We start from the raw sequence: 23,207 nt of genomic DNA on the forward strand, positions 1-23,207 counted from the left end.
AAAACCCATGGCAGGCAGAGCTGCTCTGTGCTTGTTACAGGATCCAGGGACCATCCTGAAGCTCATGCATGGGGCTGGACAAAGCCAGCACCCTCCTGACCCTCACCGTGGGCGATTTGCTCTTGTAGTGGCTGGCGTGCTGCTGCAGGATGTCCAGGGCTTTGGACTCTGAGCTGGATTTACAACTCACACTGGGGCTGGCTCGGGACTTGTCGCTGTCATCGCTGCCAGATGCCTTGCTCCCGTATGGGGAGAAGGAGTAGCTGGAGGGCAGGTATGATCCTGGGGTGGGGAGAAAAAGCAGTCAGGGCACGAGGAGTCTTTGGGCGGCACAGCAGGAGCACGTGGCTCTGCACGTGTGCCCCCAGGAGTGAGAGGATGTCCCATGGCCGTTCCTCACTCTCGGAGCAAGGACAGCCCGGGAAGGAACGTCTGCAAGACCTCAGCTCCCTACCTGGGTAATTCTGCATCATGACGGTGGGCATGGCCCGGTAGCTGGGGTGGTTGGGGTCGTATGACTGGCTGTAGGAATAGCCGTGCATGTAGGGGATGTAGGATTGGTGCTGTGTGAGGGGTGAAGACACGGGGACATGGACACTGGGTCTGGGGTCCTTCCCCACCATGCGCGCCTCCTCGGTGGGAGTCAGCTTGCACTCAGAGCTGGTGCTCTCCTTCCCGTCCTCCTTGGACACAGCTTCTTTGCTTCGATTTCTTTCTTCCTTCAGTTTTCGGTCCCTCTCCTCTTTCCACCGCTCGTCCTCCGTCTTGATGTCCGAGTACTTTGCTGGGTACACGTAGGTCCACATCCGGGGCTCGGCTTCCTGCAAGAACCAGGCAACGATCAGAGCAGCTGCCTCCCCCGAGTCCAGCCTGTCCCAAAACCAGGCTGGATTTGGAAGAGACCAGTGAACCCCACTCCCTTTCCCCAGGCTCTCCTTGGCCCATCCGTGGCCTCCCAGCCCCATCCTTTTCCTGGACCCCTCACGGAGTCCCATCATGAGCAGAGGACAACGCGTGTTCTCTGAGGCAATGGCCCCTGCAAAACCTGCAGCAAAGCTGCGGTGAGGGGCTTCCTCCAGGAGAAAGCCCACTGCCAGGCTGGCAGGCAGGGCCGAGCGAGCAGCAGGTAGGCATTACCTGTCTGTACCAGAGCACGGGGTCCACCTCCGCTTGCCGGCCACACTCGGAGCCAGCCTTGGTCTCAGCAGTCTCCTTCCCGAGGTGGCTGGCCTCGCTGAGTTTCACCTTGAGTCCCTCGGTGACCTGGCTGCCAGACAGCTTGGATGAGTCCTCCAGCTTGGGGATGATGACAGATTTGGCCATGTCAGGACCTCCCTGCTCCTTGGCCTTGCTCAGCCCTGACTTGACAAGGTCCGTGAGGCTCGGGGCCTTGGTGAGCGTCGGGGGCATGGGCGGCTTTTGCTTCCACTCCTCTTTGAGCGCTGCCTCCCTCTCCTTCAAGCCCAGCTCCACTTTCTTCTCCAGCCCTCGCTGCTGCTGCTGCTGCTCCAGGCTCTGCCGCTGCTTCTGCTGCTCTTCATACTGCTGGCGGTAGGCAGGGTTGGTGCTCAGCAGGTGAGCGTGGTAGCCCTGCTCGTTGTAGCCATAGGGGGGCACATAGGCATACTGGTTGTAGTAGAGGGACTGCATGTACATGTTGGGACGCTGCTGGATGACTGAGGGCTGCTGGCTGGAGCCACCGAGCTCTGCTTTCTTCTCTTCACAGCCTTCACTCTTCACCTTCACCTCCGCATTCTCCTGCTCCTCGTCCTTCTTCAGCTTTAAGGCCTGCGTCTCGGCCGCAGCCTGGCCACCGGGGTTCAAGGGCCCTGGGCTTGCCTGGGGGTAGCCAGGGGAATAGTAGGTTTCAAAGCCTTGGTAATAGGGAGACTCTTTACTCTGTGGTTGCGGTGGGAAAAGAGCTTTTTTGGCACCTTCCTTGACCAACTGCTCCGGATCCTTCGCCTTCATGCTCTCCAGCTTACCCTCCCCATCCTCCCCAGCGTCAGAGATGTCTGAGTAGGCTGGGCTGTTGGTCTTCACCGAGCTCGCCTCTGCCCCGTTCTGGGTGACGACGTGCAGCGGGGTCATGGGTTGGGCTGGGTTGGTGTTCTCCAGCCTGCTGGCACCACCAATGGAGGGGCTCGGCGCGTTGTCGGTGAAGCTGTAGATTTTATCTGCCTCGGCCTTGATGCTGGCGAGCCGGCTCTGGTGGGGGTCGGATGAGCCATTCAGCAGCCCCTCGCCTTTCGTCCCCAGGTCGCTGGATTCCCCCCGGAAAGGGCTCTTGCCTTCCTCCGCTCTGCAGGCTTTGCTGGGAGTCAGTGGGTTTTCTACCTCCTTGGGCTCCTTCTTCTTCTTGTCTTTCTTCTTCTTCTCCTTGGAAGGGGTGAGGGCAGGGTTGACCGTGAAGGGCTCTCCCATCACCGTAGGCTTGGGCTGGATGGGTTTGAGCTGAGGGCTGTTGGGCATAGTCTGGACCACAGTGGTGGTGAGGCCTGCAGAGGAACCGGGACTGGCTGTGGTGAGGGTGGCTGTCTGGAAGGTGTAAATTGGCTGGGGGGGGATGGCTGGCGCAATGGGTCTGGCAGACTTCAAGCTTTTGGAAGGGATCTTCTCTGGCTTAGCACCAGATGCCTTCTTTGACTTGTCCTTATCAACACATCGCTTCTCCAGAGAGTCAAAGCCATCGTTACTTGTCTCATCAGCCACGGAGGGACCATCCTCAGAGCCGTCATTGGACAGGGCACCCGGGTCGGTGTCTCCTTCCCCGCCCAGCTTCTTCTTGCAGGGGACCTTGGCGCTGAACTTGCTGGATGGGGAGGGACTGTGGGGCTCCATCAAGCGTACCTTGGGGGTGGCCGAGCGAGCCGGGGAGAGCGAGCCCTTCTGAGAGACGGCAGCGCCATTGCAGCTCCCAATGTCCGTGTGCAGGGAGGGCTCCTCACCATACTCACTGTCCATGTCCGCCTCCAGCTTGCTGTCGTCGTCTGTGTGCGCGTGGGCCTGGTGGTACTTCAGCCCGTTGATGTGCTTGTACTTCTTGTTACAGTTTGGGTGGGGACAGTCGATGAGGATGGGAGAAGGGCAGTTTCGGTCGAGGACAGCTGGCTCCACCTTGACCGTGGCGGGTGGCATGGCTGCCGAGCCCATTGAGTTCGTGCGGATGCGTTTGCTGCCCTTGGAGTCCTCCGAGCTGGAGTTCAGCTCCATGTCGGAGAGGGGTTTGCTCTTCCGCTTGGTGACGGAGGAGGGACTAGCCTTCACATCTTCTGCCGTGCCACCGGGCGGTGTGCGGTGGTCCGAGGAGTTCTGGCTTCCCCGGCGCCCTTTGCTGCTAGCTCCTGCCCGGGTCTTGCTGCTGTTGCTGGTCCCTTTGCTGTCCGAGGCAGCAGCGGTCTCGTTGACGGGCGTGTTACTGTTGGGGCGCATACGTTTGCCCCTGCCCCGGCCATTGCGCATCTCCAGGTCGCTGGTGGGAGAGTCACAAAACCTGTGGGGAGGAGGACAAGGAGATTTTAATGGAGAGACGGCCATGCCAGGCTACACCATCCCTGCTGCACAGTGGGGACCCCCTTCCTCCCCTCGCTGTCAATCCCACAGGCTTGTCCTCCGCTGTCACTCCAGTAAAGAGGAATGGGCAAGAGAGGTCCATTGGCAAATGCTCACCCACTTCCAGTCTCCAGGACGAGGGAGCCTATGACTGCAGGGGCAAAGAGATATGGGAGCAGCTTGGTTGGGCAAGGAGATGTTAATGCCCACAGCAGCCCCACAGGCAGAGGGCAGAATGTGCTGGGTACCACAGAGGCCACAGGTGGCTGGGTTTGCCTTCTGTGCCTGGGCGAAGGGGGCTAAGACAGTGCTGCTGGACCCCACCAGCTGCTTACCGGGGAGGCGCCCAGTCGTGCTGTGTGCAGTCAAGCAGTGTCCCCACATACGTCTTGTTCCTCCATGTGACGTTGACCACCAGCATACCTGTAAGGCGAGAGGAAGGGGTCAGATGGGGACAGGTGTGACCCGGCAACAGCACAAGGGGAAATGGCCTTAAGTTGCACCAGGGCAGGTTTAGGTTGGACATTGGGAAAAGTTCCTTCCCTGCAAGGGCTGTCGGGCACTGGAAGGGGCTGCCCAGGGCCGGGGTCGAGTCCCCATCCCTGGGGGTAATTAAAAGCTGGGCAGACGAGGTGCTTAGGGCCAGGGTTTAGTGGTGGGATGGCAGGGTTAGGGTAATGGTTGGGCTTGATGATCTTAAAGGGCTTTTCTAACCCAAACAATTCTGTGATTTGATGACCCCATGCTGTCTTGCCCTTCCCTGGGCATTGGGGCAAAGGGGGATCTACCCCTTGAGATAGGCAAGAGGAAGAGCTCAGCTCTAGGGCCGGAAGAAGGCGGACAAACGGTCTGAGCTCTCAGGAGAGGTGAGACCCTGGGCTCTGCATTGGAGAGGCACCAAGATGGGAGCTGGAGACCCCCTGGCTCATCCCCTCTCTCAGCATGGCTCTGGCCAGCATCAACCCAACCTCTCCTCCTTGAACTGCTCAGTGCTCTTCCTCGTTTTCATGGGGATGCTAAAAGCAGCGACCCCCAAAGGGCTGCAGGAGTTGGGGAGGCCTGAAGATCCACTTTGGCTCCATGTGCACTCCGGTAGGGTAGGGAGGGCAATCTCTGGGGAGTGAGGGCTGGGAACCACTAGGGGAAGATGCAGACAGCCCCCAGCAAGGCTGTGGACCCCAACATGGAGCTGCAGACCTCCCCCCCGGCAGGGCTATGACCCCCCGTGAGTGGCCGTGAACCCCACAGCCCTCTGGAAAAGGCTGCTATTGCCACTAGATGGCAAGCTGAGCCCAGCATCCCCGTGCTGGCGACCACCCCTGGCAGGAAAACCCAACCTCAGGGGAACAACCCTTGTGTGTCCCCCACTTTGCTTTGCTCCCACACTCCCTGGGACACCTATCAGCCCCAGATCTCTGCCTGGAGAACCATCCATGGGGTCGCATCTCCTTCCGTTGTGGAGCAAAGGTGTTGGGCATTTGGAAAATCTGGTGGTTTCAGCTTTTTCACACCAATTCAAGAGAAGCAGCCTGGCTCACACCTGCGCCAGGACCTGGACCTTCGGCATCTCTTCTTGGAGGTAGGGGGGTCTTTTGCAGCAGCACTTTATATAATACTGCGGATATTTCCTCCCTGCCATGGACCGCACTGATTACCACAGAACTAATTTGACCAGTCTGTTGTACCGAGGCACATTTATCTGAGCAAGGTAAAACTCAGGAGACAGGAAACTCGTTTGCAAGGGTTGATGAGCGCGGTGAGATATACAGCTGCACTGGCCCGGGAGATGGATGGAGCCGAGGGAGCCCAGAGCAGCTGTGCCTGAAGCACGTTTATAAATCTCAGCCCATATCCCCCATCAGGCTGTGCCAGCAGCCAGCTGCAGGCTTCGGGGGAGATAATATACAGAGCCGAGGTCCAACACATGGGTCTCCTTCAGAAAGAGAAGTGAAACACAGGTCTCCTCTTTCCCCTTCTCCTCCTGGAAAACATTGGGTGCTCCAGTGGGAGAAGGTGGTGGGCAGGCACAGTGCCAGCACACGGCCAAGACAGACCTACAGCCGGCTCATCCCAGTGAGCAGGAGAGCTGGGTCCTGCCTTCAGGGGAAGGCACCGGGGACCTGCCTTAACACCGATGTGGCCAGGACACAATGCTGGAGACAACGTGGGGTAGAAACAAGTGGTGAAACCAACTGCTGGGAGCCCGCAGCTCCACTCAAGGAGAGAGGGGGATGCTGATCCCAGGCATCCCAAGGAGGGTGCGCAGAGGGTGGTCTTCACCCCCCATGCCTCCTAACCTGGCTTTTTTTGGCAGGCAGGAACCTGTCCCCCTTTTCCTTAAAACCCAGGGAAGCTTCCAGCTATGTCCCACGCCCCAGCCCAAACTCACCATCCATAGGGTACCTCCAGGGAGCCGCTGAGGGATGCTCCCGGGAGCTGCAGAAGGACCAAGCGGCAGCTGAGGGACCAGCAGCCCCAAAACAGACCCCATCACGGGGACCAGCTCATCCCTCCCAGCCTCAGGACTCAGAGGAGCAGCTCCCTCTGCCCCCCCTGGCAGAGCCCAGGCACCGCTGGAAGTTAATTGCACGACAAGCCACTAGAGGCTCTTGCGTGCGGTATTAGAAAGGACACGCTGGCATTTTTCTTCCCTGCCGCCACGATCACAGGAGAGACGAAAGACGAAGGGGCGAAGCAAGCCAACACACCAGCCTATATTTAACCCACTGCAACCAATCATACCAAATCCCCTCTTAATCCTCCAACAATAACCCAGGACAATTTAAACCCTGGGGATAGATCCTAAGCAGCTTTTTTCACCCACCATGTCCCCCCTCCCGTGGCAGGATGATGAGCAGGCACGGGCAGGACAAGGGCGGGCAGCGAGGAGGCAATGCTCTCGCATCCCCAAGGCTGGAGATGCACAGAGCTGGCAGCGATGCTCTTGCAGAGGAGGAAACCCACTCCAGCCCTACCTGGTTTCACAGGAAGGTGACACCTTGGGTGCTCTTAAGCCATTGATACCACCCAAATCTGTGTGCAAACTGCTCAACATCCCAGTCACCAAGTACTCATATCACCATGGAGCCAGACCACAGCAGGAAAAATTAAGAGTGGGTTGATGGTGCCGGGTTGCTGTCTAGGAAGGCGGTGGCTGAGATTATCAATTTTTACAGGATTAAGAGACGAAGGGAGCTGGGGGATGCAGAAAAACACCATCTGGTCCTCGTATGGTCCCCAAGCTGAGGCTCAGTGGGTGCACCCAGTTAGTAGGGACATTGGATGAACAAGGACAAAGCTGCATGAAGCCCTCTGTCCCAACACAGCCCTAAATTAGGCCAGACTAAGCCTTTCCGATGGATAGTCCCTGCTTGGGCAAAGCTCTTCCATGCTAAAATGTAAGTGGTGGTATCTGCTTGCAGACCGGTCTGTGGGCACCAGGAGCCATCACATCGAGGGGAAATGTAACTTGGATCCCCCCAAACACCTGGGCAGTGGGTGGTACCCGAGTCACGTCTGCCCTCTTTGCAAAGATGAAGGCCCCAAGCCCAACCAAGATAATCTCCAAACCCTGCTGAGAAACCAGGGTACCAGCACCCACTGCAAGCAGGGACACTCTCAGTTCGACGCACAGCCGCTTCATCACATGGCTCAACATCACCCAGCCATGATGCTATTCAGCTGTCTCCAGCAAGACCAGGACCTCAAGCATCGTGGGAACTGCTCAGGTGCTTGGAGGAGCATCCCCAGTCTTGTGGGGAGCAAGGAGATGCTGCCTTTCCAGCTGGAGAGGACACCTGCCAAGAGCCCTGATAGCTTTCCACTGATTTTGGAGTGCAAGGGACCTCTGCAAGGCAATGGGACGACAGCCGGTGGCATTTCCCACCCCAAGGAGAGGCAGTTTGCCTGCAGGTCCGTGAACTGACGCAGATCCAGGGTCGCTGTAGCCCCACATCCCACCTGCACCAGTGAGCAGGAACAGGGATCCATCCTGCACTGAACCTACTCCAGGGCACTACCAAGCCTCCAGCGCCTGGAAGCGTTCAGGGTCCTTTTCTTCCATGAACTCCTCCTTCAGCTTCAATACCTTTGGGATGCCCCTTCTTCCATGAATTTCTCCTCCGGCTTCAATACCTTTGGGATACCCCTTCTTCCATGAATTTCTCCTCCAGCTGCATCACTTCTGGGATGCTCCAGCTTGGCCGTAAGCCCTGTTCACATGCAGGGAGCCTGGCCTGACCGGTAGCACCCAGACTTTAGGACACAACCCCCAAAGCTGGTGCATGGCCGACATGCAAGAGCTCTGCTGCTGCCGCCAGGAGAGCAGAGGACACCACGGGGAAGGTCATGGCCACCTTGCCCAGGGAGGAGAGACTTCACTCAGCAATTACCATCACAGGCAAAAGAACTCACCTGGTAAAGTAAATTTAATTTCTTGCCAAACAAATCAGAGTAGGATGAGAAATAAACCCCAAATATTAAAACACCACCTCCCAAGGCTCAACTTCGTTCCTAATTTCTCCACCTTCTCCCCCTGAGTGGCACAGGAGGATAGGGAATGGGGGTTGGGGTCAGTCCACCACACACTGTCCCTGCTGCTCCTTCCTCCTCACACTCCTTCCCTGCTGCAGCCTGGGGTCCCACCCACAGGAGACTCCTTCACCAATTTCTCCAGCGTGGGTCCTCCCTACGGGCTGCAGTTCTTCACACACTGCTCCAGCATAGGTCCCTCCCTCCCACGGGATGCAGTCCCTCACCAGCCCAGCCAGCAAACCTGCCCCAGCCTGGGCTCCTCTCCCCACAGGGCCACAGGTCCTGCCAGGAGCCTGCTCCAGTGTGGGCTTCCCACGAGGTCACAGCTTCCTTCGGGCATCCCCCTGCTCTGGCATGGGGTCCTCCCCGGGCTGTAGGGGGAGATCTGCTCTCCCGTGGGCCTCCCTGGGCTGCAGGGGGATAGCCTGTCACACCATGGGCTGCACCAGGGGCTGTGGGGAATCTCTGCTCCAATGCTTGGAGCTCCTCCTGCCCTGGCCTGAGGGGCTGCAGGGCTGCTCCTCTTACATATTCCCACTCCTCTCTCCCAGCTGCTGTTCCACTGCAGTTTTTTACCCTTTCTTAAATTTATGTCATCACACAGCCCCTACCACTATCGTTGATGGGCTCAGCCTCGGCCAGCGGTGGGTCTGTCCTGGAGCCAGCTCTGTCCAACATGGGGGCAGCTTCTGGCATATTCTCACAGAAGTCCCCCTGCAGCCCCCTCCTACCAAACCCTTGCCATGCAAAGCCAGTAGTCTCCTGGGCAGAGTCAGAGGGAGACAGGATCTTTCCATTAAACCACGCAGGGATGATGGATTACTGTCACTGGCTGTCTAGTGCTCTGCTTTCCAAGGGACAGGAGAACTATGAGAGGGGCTTTAGAGGCTGGAGCGTGGAAACAGCAGAAGGAAAACCTTCAGCTTGGGTCACACCAAGGGACAATGAGCCAGCAAGGGTGCGTTTGTGGGTGCCAGTGACCAAAGTGACTGCAGGAAGCCACACCACTTGTCGCCGATCCCATGGGATGGGCATTTATTTAACCAGCACCTGCTGAACATGCGTAACACCCACTGCCGCTCTCCTGCCCAAACCCTGCAATAAGCGTCCACCATTGGAAGCAGCGATGATGTGACTGTGAGCGAGGTCCTGACATCGTCCTGCAAGAGGACAGCCCAGCCCACTGCGACCACGGTGGCTAGCACCTGCACGGGATTGGGGGCCACAGCTCCCTCTCCATGGCCTGAAGCCCATCCAGAAGATGCCTCCAGGATTTTGGGGCCCGTGGTACCTCTCAAGGCTTGGCAGGGCAGGCAGAGCACAGCCATGGCACCAAGCCCCCAGGGCCACCTATGAGCAGCCCAGACTTCCATCCTCATGCCCCCAGAGAAGGGAGGCAGAGGAATTTAAACCATTTTAGCTTAAAGGAAAGCATGGAAGAGCAGCTTGCAGCTCAAGAGCCTCCTTGTAAACAAGCCCCTTAATCCAGTACTCAGCAGCTAAAGCAGGAGCCCTAGCTGGTACTTCCTGGGGTGGCTACAGCCGTGCCTTGGGGAGATGGACACGAGCAATAGTCCTGTCTGGAGCAGAATATTGCTCACCTGTTGATAAAACAGCCTCCATACAAAGCTGACAGATGCTTTGAGAGCGATAAGCGGCGCATTAGCTCTCCTCCAGCTCCCTGCACTGTCAAGCCAGCAGATATTAGACACGAAACAGTGGTGCCAGGGGAGCGCTGGGGAATGATGCATAATAAAGCTCTGCTTCTCTACACCAACACGCAAGTAGCCACTGTGCTCGGGGGGTTTGCAGCCTCCCCATCCGTTGGTGAAACAGGAGGAGGGTGCGAGGCAGCAGCCTGAAACCCCAGCAACCCTCCCAGCACCAGAGATGAGATGCCCCGTCACCAAGTGATGCTCCCACCCAGAGCGAACTGCTGGATTGCTGATCTGAAGATGAGAGTGGTCACAGACGTGTTGTCACAGCTTTAGGAGGCTTCGGAGGAGCACGTTGAGCCTGCGCATTGGCTCAGCAACCTTGGAGGGGATTTACAACTGCTCGTTACTTTGGAAAATGCCATTAAAGCAAACGAGAAATCCATATTCCCACTCCTCACCCTTGCTGCATCAGCCTTAAAAACTCCCCTCCTGTTCCCAGGTTCAAGTACCCATGGCTGTGAAGACCAGAGCGTGTAAGTAGGGGATGGTGCAGCCCCCTTTGAAGCCCAAAAGCCCACCCATGAGCAGTGCAATCTTGGCACATCCTCCTTGTAAAACATCCCCAGAGGCAAAGAAGAACCAGAGTCACAGCTGAAGGCTGTGGGTAGCAGCAAGGTAGCACATTCAGCATGCAAACCCAGCAAATTTGGGTGAGGCTTCCTCACGGTTATGCTAAAATCTTCCAGTCCTCACCCTCACCTTCCAAACCTTCCCCATCCTCTCCCACCCTACTGCATCTCTCTCCTGCTCCGTGCAAGGACGCATCCACGTCAGCATCCGCAGACCCCGAGGACGCTCACACTCCATCACACCCTCATGAGACATTTGCGAAAGCACAATCCAAACACCCGGAGCACGAGAAGCTTGGCCAGGGGCGACCTGCTGCCGCCATTCCAGCAAAGAGCTGGAGGAAGGGATGCGGAGAGAGTTTGCTGCAGTGCTGCCACGCCACAATCCTCGTTGCTTGGAGGGTTTGCATGTCAGACGCTGGCTTGTTTTGGTTGCAAACAGCACCAGCGTGGTGCTGGGATGGAGTCTGTTCACTGCGAGAGGAGGCAAGGAGGTGACATGCTCTGAGCCAGGTGACACCAGCTCTGTGGAGGGGGATGGAGGAGATGCAACAGCTAACGAGGCAGCAAACGGAGTGATGCTTTCCAGTATAATTAGTTCAGGTGTGATTTCAATCTGCAGGAACTATTAACTAACAGAATTACGGGAACTGCTGAGACAGCTGCTCCCACCAAAGGCATTTCAATAAAACACATTCTCTGCACAAGACGGGCTCAGCAAAGGGACAGTGTCACCAGCGTGGCTATGGGAAAGCGCATACGACCGGTGCCTGCCGCCAGCCCAACACCAACCCAGAGCAGCGGTGAAGCAGGCTGACCACGAGCCCAGCACCCAGTGTCTGGTGGTGGGAGCCCGCTGGGATGCCTTTGGCAGCAGTTGCAGTCTTGCAGCAGGTTTTCTAGAGGGGGGAGAGGACGAAGATGGTGTTTGAAGCAGCAGGTACGTCATGGGTCTCCTCAGAGCTTCACACTCCCATCTCAGATGGGTCAGCTCCAGCTTGTCCTTCCAAGGACACTCCAGTGTTGCTGGGCTTTAGGAGCCTTTCTCCCCGATTTCATAGCCCCATGGCCAACCCAAAAGCCATTTTCTACAGAAAGGGAGCTTTGGCTGAAGAACTATGTTCCCTTCCTCTACCCAGCCTGGCAGGAAGTAAAGTTTTGCAACTGCCCAAGCCCAAATATGCCTTTGCTGGCACATGCAGAGCAATGCAGATCCCCTCGTCTCAGGGGCACACGCCATTAACATGTAGTTGGGAGAAGAGCAGCTTGCAGACAGGTCCACATCAGAGCAATTACTGTAGGAGCCTAAGGGGCACATCTGACACAAATCCAATTTTCAAGGAGGCATTACGCTGCTGAGAAGAGATGCCTGGTCTCCTGAGGGGTTCAGTGGGAACTGCTCCCAATGCTGCCCAGAGGTGGGGGGCTTGCTGAGACCCAGAAGTGCCCACAGCATCCTGCTCGAGAAGCTAGGACATAACTGGGAGCAACCATAATTCCGCACCTCCCCATGCAAGTTGCTCCAGGGAGGTCACCCTTGGGGAGAAAGCGGCTGCTGTAGTTGAGCTAGGAAGCTCCTCTCCACCACAGAGATGCAAGCCAAGCACTGGGAGAAAGAGCTTTCTGAACCAACTGCTTCGCCAAATCTCTTGCAATTAAGCTCTGCTCTCATTAACCTGGTGGGATCTGCACATGGAGATCCATCAGCCCTGCAGGGGCGAGGATCCATCCCTCTGCTCCCACTGCCCCAGGGTCCTTCCGAGCAGTCTGGAGAGGCTGCAGCACCACAAGGAGCCTGGGGAGAGGCGGATCCCTCCTGGTGAAGGTGTTGGGATCCCTCTGGAGATCCTGGGGATGGTCTCCAGCCACACAGGGTGCTCACTCATGCTGAAAGCACCTCGTTCAGGTTTGTAGACATGCCCTTTGCATAGCTTTCTCCTCTGTATCAGGTGAGGGGAGCTGCTCACTGCATCCCTGCGCATTTCACAAGCTCCAGCTTTGGACAGCCAGGTCCAGCAAGTCCTCCAGCATCGCCCTTGACCATTAACCATGGGAAGGCAGGAGAGAGAGGCCAGGCAGGAAATAGGGATGGTTTCACCCTGACGTTTCACTCGAGGATGAGAGATGCTGTTTACGACAGGAACCAACGTGCGCAGCAGACCAGAAGTGACCAAGGCAACAGCGAGATTTGCCTTCTGCAGGGCTGGCCGTAAAAGTCATCATTCCCAACGGTGGCAACCAAGCAGCAGCCAGCAGAGAAGGATCTTTGTGCGAGTTCATCCAATTACTGCAGACTAAAAATAGCCAGGATGTGGGAAATCACAGGGCACCTCCGAGGCAAAAAGATGCCACATGTTGTAAAAATCAGACCCCATGATCCTCTTCTTTGAGCTAGGCTTGCTGGTGCGAACAAGGAAACAGAAAGCAGGAGCACTGGGGAGCCCTGCTCTGCCCACCCCAGGGCTGGGGGATCTGCTCGGAGGAAACCTGTGGGCACTGCTTGTTCGCTGTCTGCAAAGCATCTGATCGCTTTACAAGAAGCAATACCTTCAGCTGGGGAAATTGAGGCATGGCTGGGCTGAGTGTTGGGACACACAGTCCAGTTTGCCTTTCCTCTCTTCCCAAATAGTTCAGGTCACGATGCTTTTCCCAATGGGAACAATTTTGTTGGTCACCAACTGCACATCGGGGGCCATCACAGTACTCAGTCCTGCATCAACCACAGTTTCAAAACCATTTTCCCAGTAGGGAGAGAGGAAAGGCAAACTGGGTCCATCCCTATCTTCCCAAAGCACAGGGTAAGAAGGGAACACAACACCACCACCCCACCCCCAACAGCAGCTCACAGGAATGAGGGTTTCCATTCAGTTTCTATCAGAGATAATGAAGACAGTAAGGAGTGGCCAGGGAATTAAGGTCAATAGCTTTGTTCCCTGCACGCAGCGGCGATGGAAGAGCAGGAGCAGATGTCCAGAAGGAGCTCTTGGTTACCCGGCCGAGGTGAACCACCAGCTGGCCTCCTCCACCACTGCTTTTTCTCACCTTTGTGCCTCTGGGCTCTGTTTCTGCTTCCAGATCCCAGCTGAAGCCAGACACAAGCATGAGGAGCTCACCCTGAGCCTCCCAAACCTCCAGCATCCCAACAAGGCTAGAGGGAAGGCCAGGTTCCAGCGCTCACCATGGTCACTGAGCCACCTATTCATCCCCGCATTACCTGGCAGAGCCCCAACAGCAAAGAAAACCCTTCAAAGGACCTGGGAAAGCAAACCAAGCTGTGCACAGATGAGACGAGCTCCAGTGGGGAAAAAAAAAAAAGTTCTATTGGCTTGGCAAGGAAGACAAGAGCCTGATCTCCCACCGAGTCGATTTTGAAAGCTCCGCTGGGGTTTTTTAATCCAGCAGGAGATTTCTGCCGCCTCCCAGGGTTTGAGCGTTTTTGTGACAGACCTGCAGGTTGCCAAGCAGAACCTAAGTCAACTTTGTCGAGTTCCCGTGCAGGCTGGCACGGCCTTTCCTCTGGCACCTCCAGACCAAGGCAGCTCTTGCAGAAAGGCAGAGAAATGGCAGCTTAGATTTTCGTCCACTGTCTAGGCAAGGGGATAACACAAAGCGTTGGGCTGACGCAAGTTTTGGCTCATTTTGCTGGACAGATTAAGGGCTCCTCTGTGTCCTGACCACCCAGATGGTGGGGGGCAGAGCCCAGGACTTGCCAACAAGCAACACAGCATAGACGCTGGAAGGGACAGACTGCCATAACTCCAAAATTACACTGTAGCAGAGCAAAAAGCTCTCCGGTGACACTTACCGTCCTCTGTCTCTTGCCAGACGATGCCTTCCAGGTTCACGCTGGTCCCAGGCTCACAGGGGCCCAGGCACTCGGGCTCAGTGGCCAGGGCCACGTCACAGGTGTTCACTCCCACCGAGCGGGTGCGTACCATGATCTGTTCACAAGGTGACGAGATGTCATTGTTGACAACAGGGACAAGGAGGTGCAAGGGCAACACCGCAGGCGTAGAGACTGGAGACTCCATCTGTGGGGAAGGAGAAACACACCGGTCACCATTGAGAATATGGGAAGGAGAGTAAGTATCAACAGGCATCTACATTCCTGGAGAACCTCAAGTTCAGGGCTGCCACCTTCTCAGTGCCTGTGCCAGCAGGCAGTTCAAGTCCCACACCCTGTCAGAGGACAAGAATCTCACATGTCTCTGCAACCCTGGCGTGCCCGTACCCATGTAGCCCTGAAGAGCCAGCACTTTGTAGTCACAGAGATCACACCCAAAAGCCCCTCCACAGGAGATATCGGCTCTTCTGCTGAAAGAGTCTGTGCCAAGTTCCTTCCTCGATGGCTTCCCCGTCAGGATGCCTTCTGGCTAGTGCTCAGATGTTAATGCAGTCAATGGCTTTGGACCTAAAGGCTCATTAGAAGAAAAATAAATTACAGGCTTCTGCTCAACTGGCAGGACAGGACAAACGAGTGGCGGTCTCCCTCCAGCGTCCATGAAACCCAACTTCCTCCTCCTCCCAAACCTACCCTGTGACCACCTGAAGATGCAGGCGTTCAGATCACAACCCTCTTCTCTGTGCAAGCATCTGCTTCACAGGCTGACCCAGCCGACAGCTGAGCCAACTGAGTGCCAGCCATCGCACTTTCCTTGTGCGTGGAAACCACATCTCACGGCCAGAACCAGGCTCGGAAAGCCAACAAGCCAACACGCCAAGTGAAACCACAGCCAAGTCACTCTGCAGCTGACAAGCCAAGTCCGTGGCCGCTCTGCCATGCTAGCAGATTACAGCAGTGTTAGGAGAAGGATGAGCTGAACTTGCTGATGGCCAAGGGATGAGTAGGGTGGAGACCTTCTTGTCCTTCAGGGTTCACCAGCCAAGCCAGCAGCAGTCAGTCACCCCCTCACCTTGGCTCACAAGGATTTGCAGCAGTTTTGGGGCTAGCTGCTCATCCTCTGCTCAGACATCCTCTTTACGGTTTATGAACTTGATAAGATACTGAGCAACCTCAAAACAGAAGCAGACCAAGGAAACTCATCAAATTGGCAAGCGCTGACCTGGGGTTTGGCTTCAAGCAGGGGAAGATCCTTCTAGAGCATCCAGTGCTATACTGAGAGATGTCCTCCTAAGCCTCTGCTGAGGAGAGATGATTATAGCCTTGCAGAGGCCAAGCTTGCTGGTCACCAAGCAGGGACACAGACACCAGCCCACCAACACGTCCAACCTTGCTGCTGCCTCTCCTTGGCCAACATTGCTGACAGCCACCAAATAGACTCCCACCCTGAAGTGGCATCCTGGTCCTGACCAGTCACCAAAATTATCTGTTCGCTTTCCTGCTCATGCGCTTCCATCCTTTGAAGCAAGATAAACAAACCCAGCAGAAGCTTGCATGTCCAACCTCACCTGCCCTGCGCAGTATGGTGCCTGCAACTGCAGCGAGTGGCTGGAGCATCCCATCTCCCCAAGCAACTCGTGACCCCACAAAGCCTCTCTGCATCCTCAGCAACAGAAACACCGTTTGCAAGTAGAGAAGGTGCAAAAGGCCAATCTCTAGGCAGAAGAGTAGAGAGGTGGAGATCACATCCACCCAGTGGCTTCTGCCTGCTCCCAGGGAGGTGGTTGCTGGTGGGGGATGCAAACATGCACCCCGTGGAGAACTCTGAGATCTTCTGGCTCCACCAGGGCAGGTGGATTTGCTCTTCCAGCAGGAGAGCACAAAGCACCTTCTGCCCGCATGCCCGTATCCCTCTCCTCGCCCTTCTGCGCCCGTCCTGCCCCTGGATGGCTCATCAGAGTGCATCCACCCCGCTCCGCATTAAAGGTGGCCTGGAGGTGGTTGGTCCAGCAGTGGCTGGACCACAAGGTCCCTCCACAGGCAGCACAGCTCTCGCTCCAAGGCTCTTCTCCCCAACCACCTGCTCCAACCTCCTGCTGGCAGGACCAGCTCTCCCTCAGCAGACCAGCCAGAGGCTGCACTCCCACAAACAAATCACTCCCCCAAAGTACAGCGACCTCATCCTGCACATCTTGGTGGATCCAGGGCAAGAAAGATGCTCGAAGGAAGCGTGAGGCTCCTTTGAAAGGGCTCAAGAAAACAAACCACTCCCCAACACCACATTTTGCAGCCCAAAAGCAAGTCTCCAGCAATGAAATAGCCAGCGAGGAACGAGGCAGGGCTGCCTGACTTTGGTGGGCAGCAGCAAAAGCCCAGGCAGTGATGGGGAACACTTGCCCTCATCGCCCCAGGAGCAGCAGCCACATGTGCACGACAAGGACCTGCGGGTTTTGAAACTGTTCAGCTTCCTTCCACTTTGCGACAGAAACCACAGCGCAGCACAGGAGCGTTTAATTACAGTTCCAGCTCTGCTAATTATCGCCCGGTCACATTCGTAATCTGCATTACGCCACTGTGCATAATAAGCAGCTCACTGAGATCTCTCTAATAAGCGAGGCGGCTTGATGGGATTTCATATTTCACCCTGCACTGGAACAAACAGAGCCTCGTTTAGCAACCATGGGGAGATGAGGCAGCTCTCCTGCTCCCTCGCCCGAAGCTCAAGAGCAAAATAAAAAGGCCCAGGGTGGCTCTCCAAGGGTGAGGGCAGGAATGGAGCCACCTCACTGGGATACATCCAAAAAAAGCCAAAAGCCACATTGGAGGAAGAAGCAGATGGATCAATCCCTGAATCCAGCCCGCCCGCGTGTGTCTTATCTCCTGGTTCCGTGGCTTTTCATCCTCCTGCTTTATCGAGCAAGGTCACAAAATTCACCCGCTGGTGGCTGCAGCACAGCTGGGGGGAGCTGAGGCAGCTCTGCTGGCTGCTCTCACCATCAGCAGGCACCCAGCTCCCTCCACTGGGCCAGAAGCCAAAGGAGATGCTCGCATTGGGGCGGTTGGGCAGCACTCATACCCCCAAACAGCGGCTTTCGCATCTCCTCCAGCTAGTGAGGATGGAGCTAGAGGAGATCTCCGGCTCCCCAAAGCAAGCCCTGCACCCTCCTGGCTTCCAGCTCCAATGCATGTTCCCCTCCCTGGGCATATCACTTAACACTTCTGGGCCCTAAATCCCCTTTGCAGAAGGAAAATTTATTTCTCTTTCCTTACTGGGTAGGCTCTAAGATTAAATGCTGGCGAGTGCAAACACAGCCGCTACGCGCTTGCTACTGGAGGGAGCTTCTATGCTTCCAGCAGCCCCTCCACCGGAGTTAGATGGGGTGAAGCTTCCCCGTACCAGTGCTGGCCGTCCGCGTCCGCCTGCCGCTGCCTCCCCTAATGAAAGCCCTTTGTGTTTCTCGCAGAGGCTTTCCCATCATGAGGAATGTGCTTTCACCACGGCCGAGGACAGAAGTGGAACAGAGCCAAGCCCAGGCAGCGGCCAGCAACAAGCACTGCTCAATGAGGAAAAAGCAAATCCACTGAGATCCCGGAGTGGTGCCAATGGCACAATGTGACACCAGTCCTGGGGAAAGGGCTCTGGGTGGGTAATTAAAACCTAGCCCTCATCACAGCTCTTGGTCGAAGGTGGGACAGGGTCCCATGTGCAGGGAAGCACGGCGGTGTGCCGGCATGGGGAGATGCACACAAAGCAGCTCCTGCCATCTTAGAACTGTGCCAGCGCAGCTTCATTAACATCGGCCACTGTCAAGGGGGCTTCACAGCAGCAATTAGCTAATGGGAGAAAAAGAGGACACAACAAAAATAAAAACACCATACCCATTTTGATGCCAAACCCTAAACCACCCAGACTACCTGCTCATATCTATGAGTATTTTCGTTTGCTCCCAATAGTCGAAGTCAGCCAGTCAAGAAAAGCACATTTTTTAGCAATAAAAGCCAACAAGGATGCCAAAAACCTGGAGAAGAGCAACCAGCAGAGGTATTTGTGGTGCACCTACAAGGACAGAGGAGGTGTGAACAACCACATGGTGCAGGGCACCCACAGAGCTGCACCCTGTTTGTCAGCGATGACCTTGCAGTAGTCAGCATGAGACCACTGATGCATCCGAGACGGTGCTAGGCTTCCAGTATATCCCCACATTAACGAGCTACGCAAGTGCGGTGGCCTGTTTTTCTCATCTAGAGGGGTCCTTCAATTCCTGCAAATGCAAACAAACAAAAGCCAAGGGGGAGTCTCATGACTGATCACAAACTCTTAGCTGCCATGTGCCAGGAGACAAAACACGGACCAAAACTGCTCCACCACAGGAGCATTGCTCAAGGCTGCAGCCAACACTTCCCACGTCACTGCATGTCTCAGCCCAATGTTTGGGAGCTTTGATGTCACTCTTGTCCGTCCTGCTTGGTCACCACATCCCCAACACCTTTACTTTTTCAGAGTAGAACCTGGGAACGTGAGCTTCCAGCTCCTTGAAGAGAGATAGCCAGGGAGCAGATCCATCCAGTTGACGAGCATCGTTGGGAGTCATCTCCAAACCTCAAAACCACAGCACCCAAGATGCTTCTCCTCCACTCCTGGTGGCCTTGGCAAGGATTTCAAAGAGGAACCGAAGTCTTCTCCAATGTAATCCCCAAAGCCGGCTATGCAGAGCCTGAAGACAAATCTCTCTGATGGCACCGGTGCCCACCAAGCCTACAATTCAATCTTGAATCTACTTGCAAGCATTGCTCAATAAGCTCCAACAGATTTGCCCAGAGCTCTGGGTCACGTCCCCCAGTGACAACATCCCAACACACTGGAGGGTCCAGAAAACCCCCTCCCCAAATAGCCTGAGTGGCAATGAAACCTGACTGTTTGCTGGCTGGATTTGTCTGGACCCCAGCAAGAAAGCAGTCAACAAGAGCTTCCAACAAAACCCCATGTGCAGGGAAATAATGGTGGCACAAGCACTGGGTCCACGGATGGAGCTGGGAGTGTGGTGTGGGGCACCAAGCCCAACACTGCTACCTGCTCCTCTTCCCTCTTACTAGCTGAAGGTTGAGGTTGCTGACATCAAGATGTAAAAAAAAAAAAAAAAAAAAAAAAAAAAAAGAAATCTGTTTCAGAAGAAAGTTTCTCTTCCCTGGAAAAACGCCAGCTTAAATAAACAAAGCCAGTTATTTCTACGGGAACACGTTCAGGTTGGCAAATCCGAGCCCACGGGACATCAGGGCAGCTGGTCCAAGGAAAAAGGAGAATCATCATTTCCGACAGCCCCCTCTAGCAGGAAGCAGTAAATGCCACAACGAGGAAGGATTAATGCTTCCATGCGCCTCTGACTGGAGGGGGCTCAGCATCACCTTCCCCAAATATGCTCTGCAGAGAGGACAACTGAGAGTGGGACCTCATGGCCAGTGCCACCACCAGAAGAGCCAGGCAATTTGGACAGGAACTAAGGATTTTTAAGGAGCAGAAGTCCCAATTTCCCCCCTTAGATGATGTTGGTTGTCCTTGGGAGCCAGCAGGTAAAGCCAGCCCCAGGCTGCATGGCAGGCTGTGAGGCAGACAGTGAGCACGAGATGGTCTGGACTGGCTCTGCTACCCAGGACTCTTGTCATCCCCCCAAAACCAAACTGGGAGAGACCAATTTCCCCCATGTCCCCTGGCCTGTCTGCAGTGCTCCTCACCGTTTGGTCTCACCCTCCAGACACCTGCCTGAGATTCCTGGCATCTCCCAGCTGCCAGGCTGTTGATGGCACAGTGTGATGGGAAGGCTCTGCCCACAAGAGGCTGTCTGCACATCCTCTCCCGGCCACACCAAGCACCTGCATCCCAGCCCCAAGGTCCAGCTGTCCCCTGTGTAGAGGAGCTTTGCCTCCATCCATGCAAACCCCTTCCCTGATCGGCAAGTCCCTGCAGACAGTGGGAGGAGATTGCGGCCAAAGGGCTGGCACAACATGGCATGCCAGCTGGGGTCGACAGGCACTTCTCAAACCCAGACTCACCTTTATCTGGGTATTTTGGGGAAGATCACAGAATCACAGAATCGCAAGGGTTGGAAGGGACCTCGGGAGATCATCTAGTCCAACCCTGATCTGGCTGGGGAAGTCTGTCCCAGCCGCATGTGAGCACGTAATGAAAACCAAAGCCTGGATGAGGGCTTCTGCACGAAGCTCATAGCCCCACCACCGCTGAAAACAGACCCAGTTGTGGTAATGGGTATATTGGGGAAACGCTGAAGATACAACCTCCCACCAAACCAGTGACAAGGGACTGACCCAAACGCAGCTCCCAGGTGATCCAGACAGTCGTACACAAATCAACCCTGGCCATGCTGCTGGAGAAATTCAAATATTACCCAGCACAATCTCTGATGAGCCGCCTCCTCTCCCTGGGCTGCCGTTCTCCGGTGGAGAGGGGAATAAAATCCCTGCTTGAACACAACGAGTCTTATCTCGGCGCTTGCAGCATGTTGAGATCAAGAGGCGGCAGACGCCACAGAGGCACAGTCTTGCATATTACCATGTCTTCAATAAGACAGACGTGCTGGCACCAAGTCACCTGCTCCAACCACTTAAAAGACTATCGGATCGGATCGGGGGGGGAGGGGAAGGTGTCTCCAGTAGGAGAGAGGTAGCAAAGAGCAGCGATGAAAGGGGACAGTTGATGTGAGCGAGAGACATGGGAAAGATGAAATCCAAGCTGGGACCTCCGTGCATGCGTCCAACCAGTTGACCGAGGATGTTGGGCTGATATCCCGCAGAGCGGCTGCACCAGACTCACCTCCTTTATCGAATTCAAACATGAAGCGGCTTGGCTGGTGGTGAAAAGGGGAAAGATCCCACGCAGGAAAGCACCAGGCATGTGTCTGGGTCAAGGGAGGGCTGAGATGGTTGGAAACATGGAGCCTGACTACAGGCAGCTACAAGATCCTTTGCATTGACCAACCCAGCCTTTGGCCCCTTCTTCAGCACCACTGCTGCCATCCAGAGGCTGCTTCTGGTCACCAGAGTCATCCTCACCTCCAGCAGTGCTGTCTTAGCAGGAAAGGTTTGATGACAGCATGCATCTTCCCACTGGGAACCCAGGTCTCACGTTAAGCTCCCTCATCTCGTGCTCACCTTCCTGTCAACGTGGCCATCATCACTGATGTGTGGTTGGCTTCTTACATTGCTGCTCTGCCTCCAGCATCCCCTGCACCGCTGACCATGTGTCCCTCAAGCCAGCATGCTAAGCGGGAAAACCACCATAAGGCTAAGTCTTGCGCTTTTTTATTTTCTTTCCCCCAAACCCAAGAAAATAACCAGGCAACTCTACCCAAGCAGAAAAAGGATCCTTCCTCTCCATGGGAGACACTGCAGGGCTCTTTCCTAGGGACCTTCTCAATCACCAGCGCAGCCCAGCCCTTCAGCGCTTCCCTTCAGAGAAGTACATGTCATCATCTCTTTGCTTTCTGGGCTGGAGGCCACCGCCTGTTCTGCAGGAACTGGCTCCCCAGCAAGGTCCCAACTCTGCACTCAACCTTCTTGCAGAAGACAGCGCTTCGACTCCCTGAACCCCCCCCAGCTCATGATGTCCATCTACACCAGGCTCCTCCAGCTGCTGTTCCCCAGCCGCTCCCAATGAACCACTAAAAGATGTTCACACAGGAAGAGGAAAAGCAAAAGAACCAAAGCCACAATGACAGCAAGGCAGACACATTTTCTTCCTTGGATCACATAAAATTCACACCCAAATCCAAGCAGCACTCTAACAGCCACCATTAATACTGGTACTCTTCGACCAGCACATTAGAGCAGGCAAAGGAGCAACATAGAAAGTTTCAAGAGTGCCTCAGTGCATCAATCTCCTGGAAGGAGGATATAAATCCCGGAGGCCTTTCACAAACCACTTGCTGTGGTGTGATGCAGCTCCAGCTGCCATTAAAAGCCCGCTGATAACCACTGGCTACATAAAACCCAGCCAAAGGATACAGAGATTGCAAACAGCCAAGCTAGAGACAACCCTAAAACCCAAATGCCAAGCGGGGAATGGAAATCACATGATAAAGCAGCATCTTCATGGCAAGATGCTTTAACCCCAGTAGGCAACAAGACCTGTGGAGTCTGTCTTGTGCTACAGAGCACCCTGGCCGGGATCCTGAACACCAGCATCCGGGATGACCCAGCACCCAAGCAGTTCTAGGGACAAAGAACATATTACAGAGTTTGACATCTCCATTTAGAATCGTTCAGGTTGGAAAAGCCCTTTAAGATCACCAAGCCCAACCATTACCCTAACCCTGCCATCCCACCACTAAACCCTGGCCCTAAGCACCTCATCTGCCCAGCTTTTAAATACCCCCAGGGATGGGGACTCGACCCCGGCCCTGGGCAGCCCCTTCCAGTGCTTGACAGCCCTTTTGGGGAAAAAATTTTTCCCAATGTCCAACCTAAGCCTCCCCTGGAGGCCATTTCCTCTTGTCCTATCAAGTGGTCAGCCAGTAAGCGTGGGTAATCCTGTAACTCCCAGGAGGCTCTAAAGAAAGCAGTTAAGCTCCGTTTTTAAGGAAAAGGATATTATGCTCGAGCTGAAGTTCCTACCGCAAGCATTGCCACGCCAGGTACAAACCAGCACAAGCCCTAGACAGCAGGTTCCCACCACAGTTAGACGTCCCCATGCAAACACCCCAGGCCAGGTCTGTCTCGGAGGATACCCGACTCCTCCGCTATCTTTAAATAGGTCAGAAAAACATGGTACTCCTGGTTTGCTGTGCACTATAGAAGAGGCTGAAAACAGGCCCTCTGGAGATGATGAGAACCCAAAAGTTACCAATAAACCTTTACTGGGATTAGCAACCAAGAACCACAAGCCAAGGGAAACACTTGGTAGGTCAGGACCAAGTGCGAGAAGCTGGCACAGCAGCTCAGCTCTTGGTTAGGAAACAGCACAGCTCTACCTTTTTCTTCATT

The 23,207-nt window shown here is 55.3% G+C and overlaps 1 protein-coding gene across 4 annotated transcripts in view; it reads right to left on the reverse strand.

Annotated features, from left to right (window-relative positions):
• The window catches only part of ZNF609 (zinc finger protein 609), a 58,041-nt gene that overhangs the window by 2,863 nt on the left and 31,971 nt on the right, over nt 1–23,207 (reverse strand). For 3 of the 4 annotated variants that reach the window (XM_035899315.1, XM_035899316.1, XM_009643884.2), the window contains exons 2-6: nt 14,178–14,403; nt 3,888–3,975; nt 1,138–3,493; nt 455–821; nt 107–282 (exon numbers count right to left, since the gene is read on the reverse strand). In XM_035899315.1, coding sequence (XP_035755208.1) covers nt 107–282; nt 455–821; nt 1,138–3,493; nt 3,888–3,975; nt 14,178–14,403 — 3,213 coding nt within the window. Of the gene's footprint in view, nt 1–106; nt 283–454; nt 822–1,137; nt 3,494–3,887; nt 3,976–14,177; nt 14,404–14,603; nt 14,809–23,207 lie in introns of those variants that run through there. The other variant, XM_035899317.1, reaches the window with a different exon arrangement.

The sequence above is a fragment of the Egretta garzetta genome, unplaced genomic scaffold (assembly GCF_000687185.1).
Source record: "Egretta garzetta isolate BGI_Z169 unplaced genomic scaffold, ASM68718v1 scaffold287, whole genome shotgun sequence".
NCBI lineage: Eukaryota > Metazoa > Chordata > Aves > Pelecaniformes > Ardeidae > Egretta > Egretta garzetta.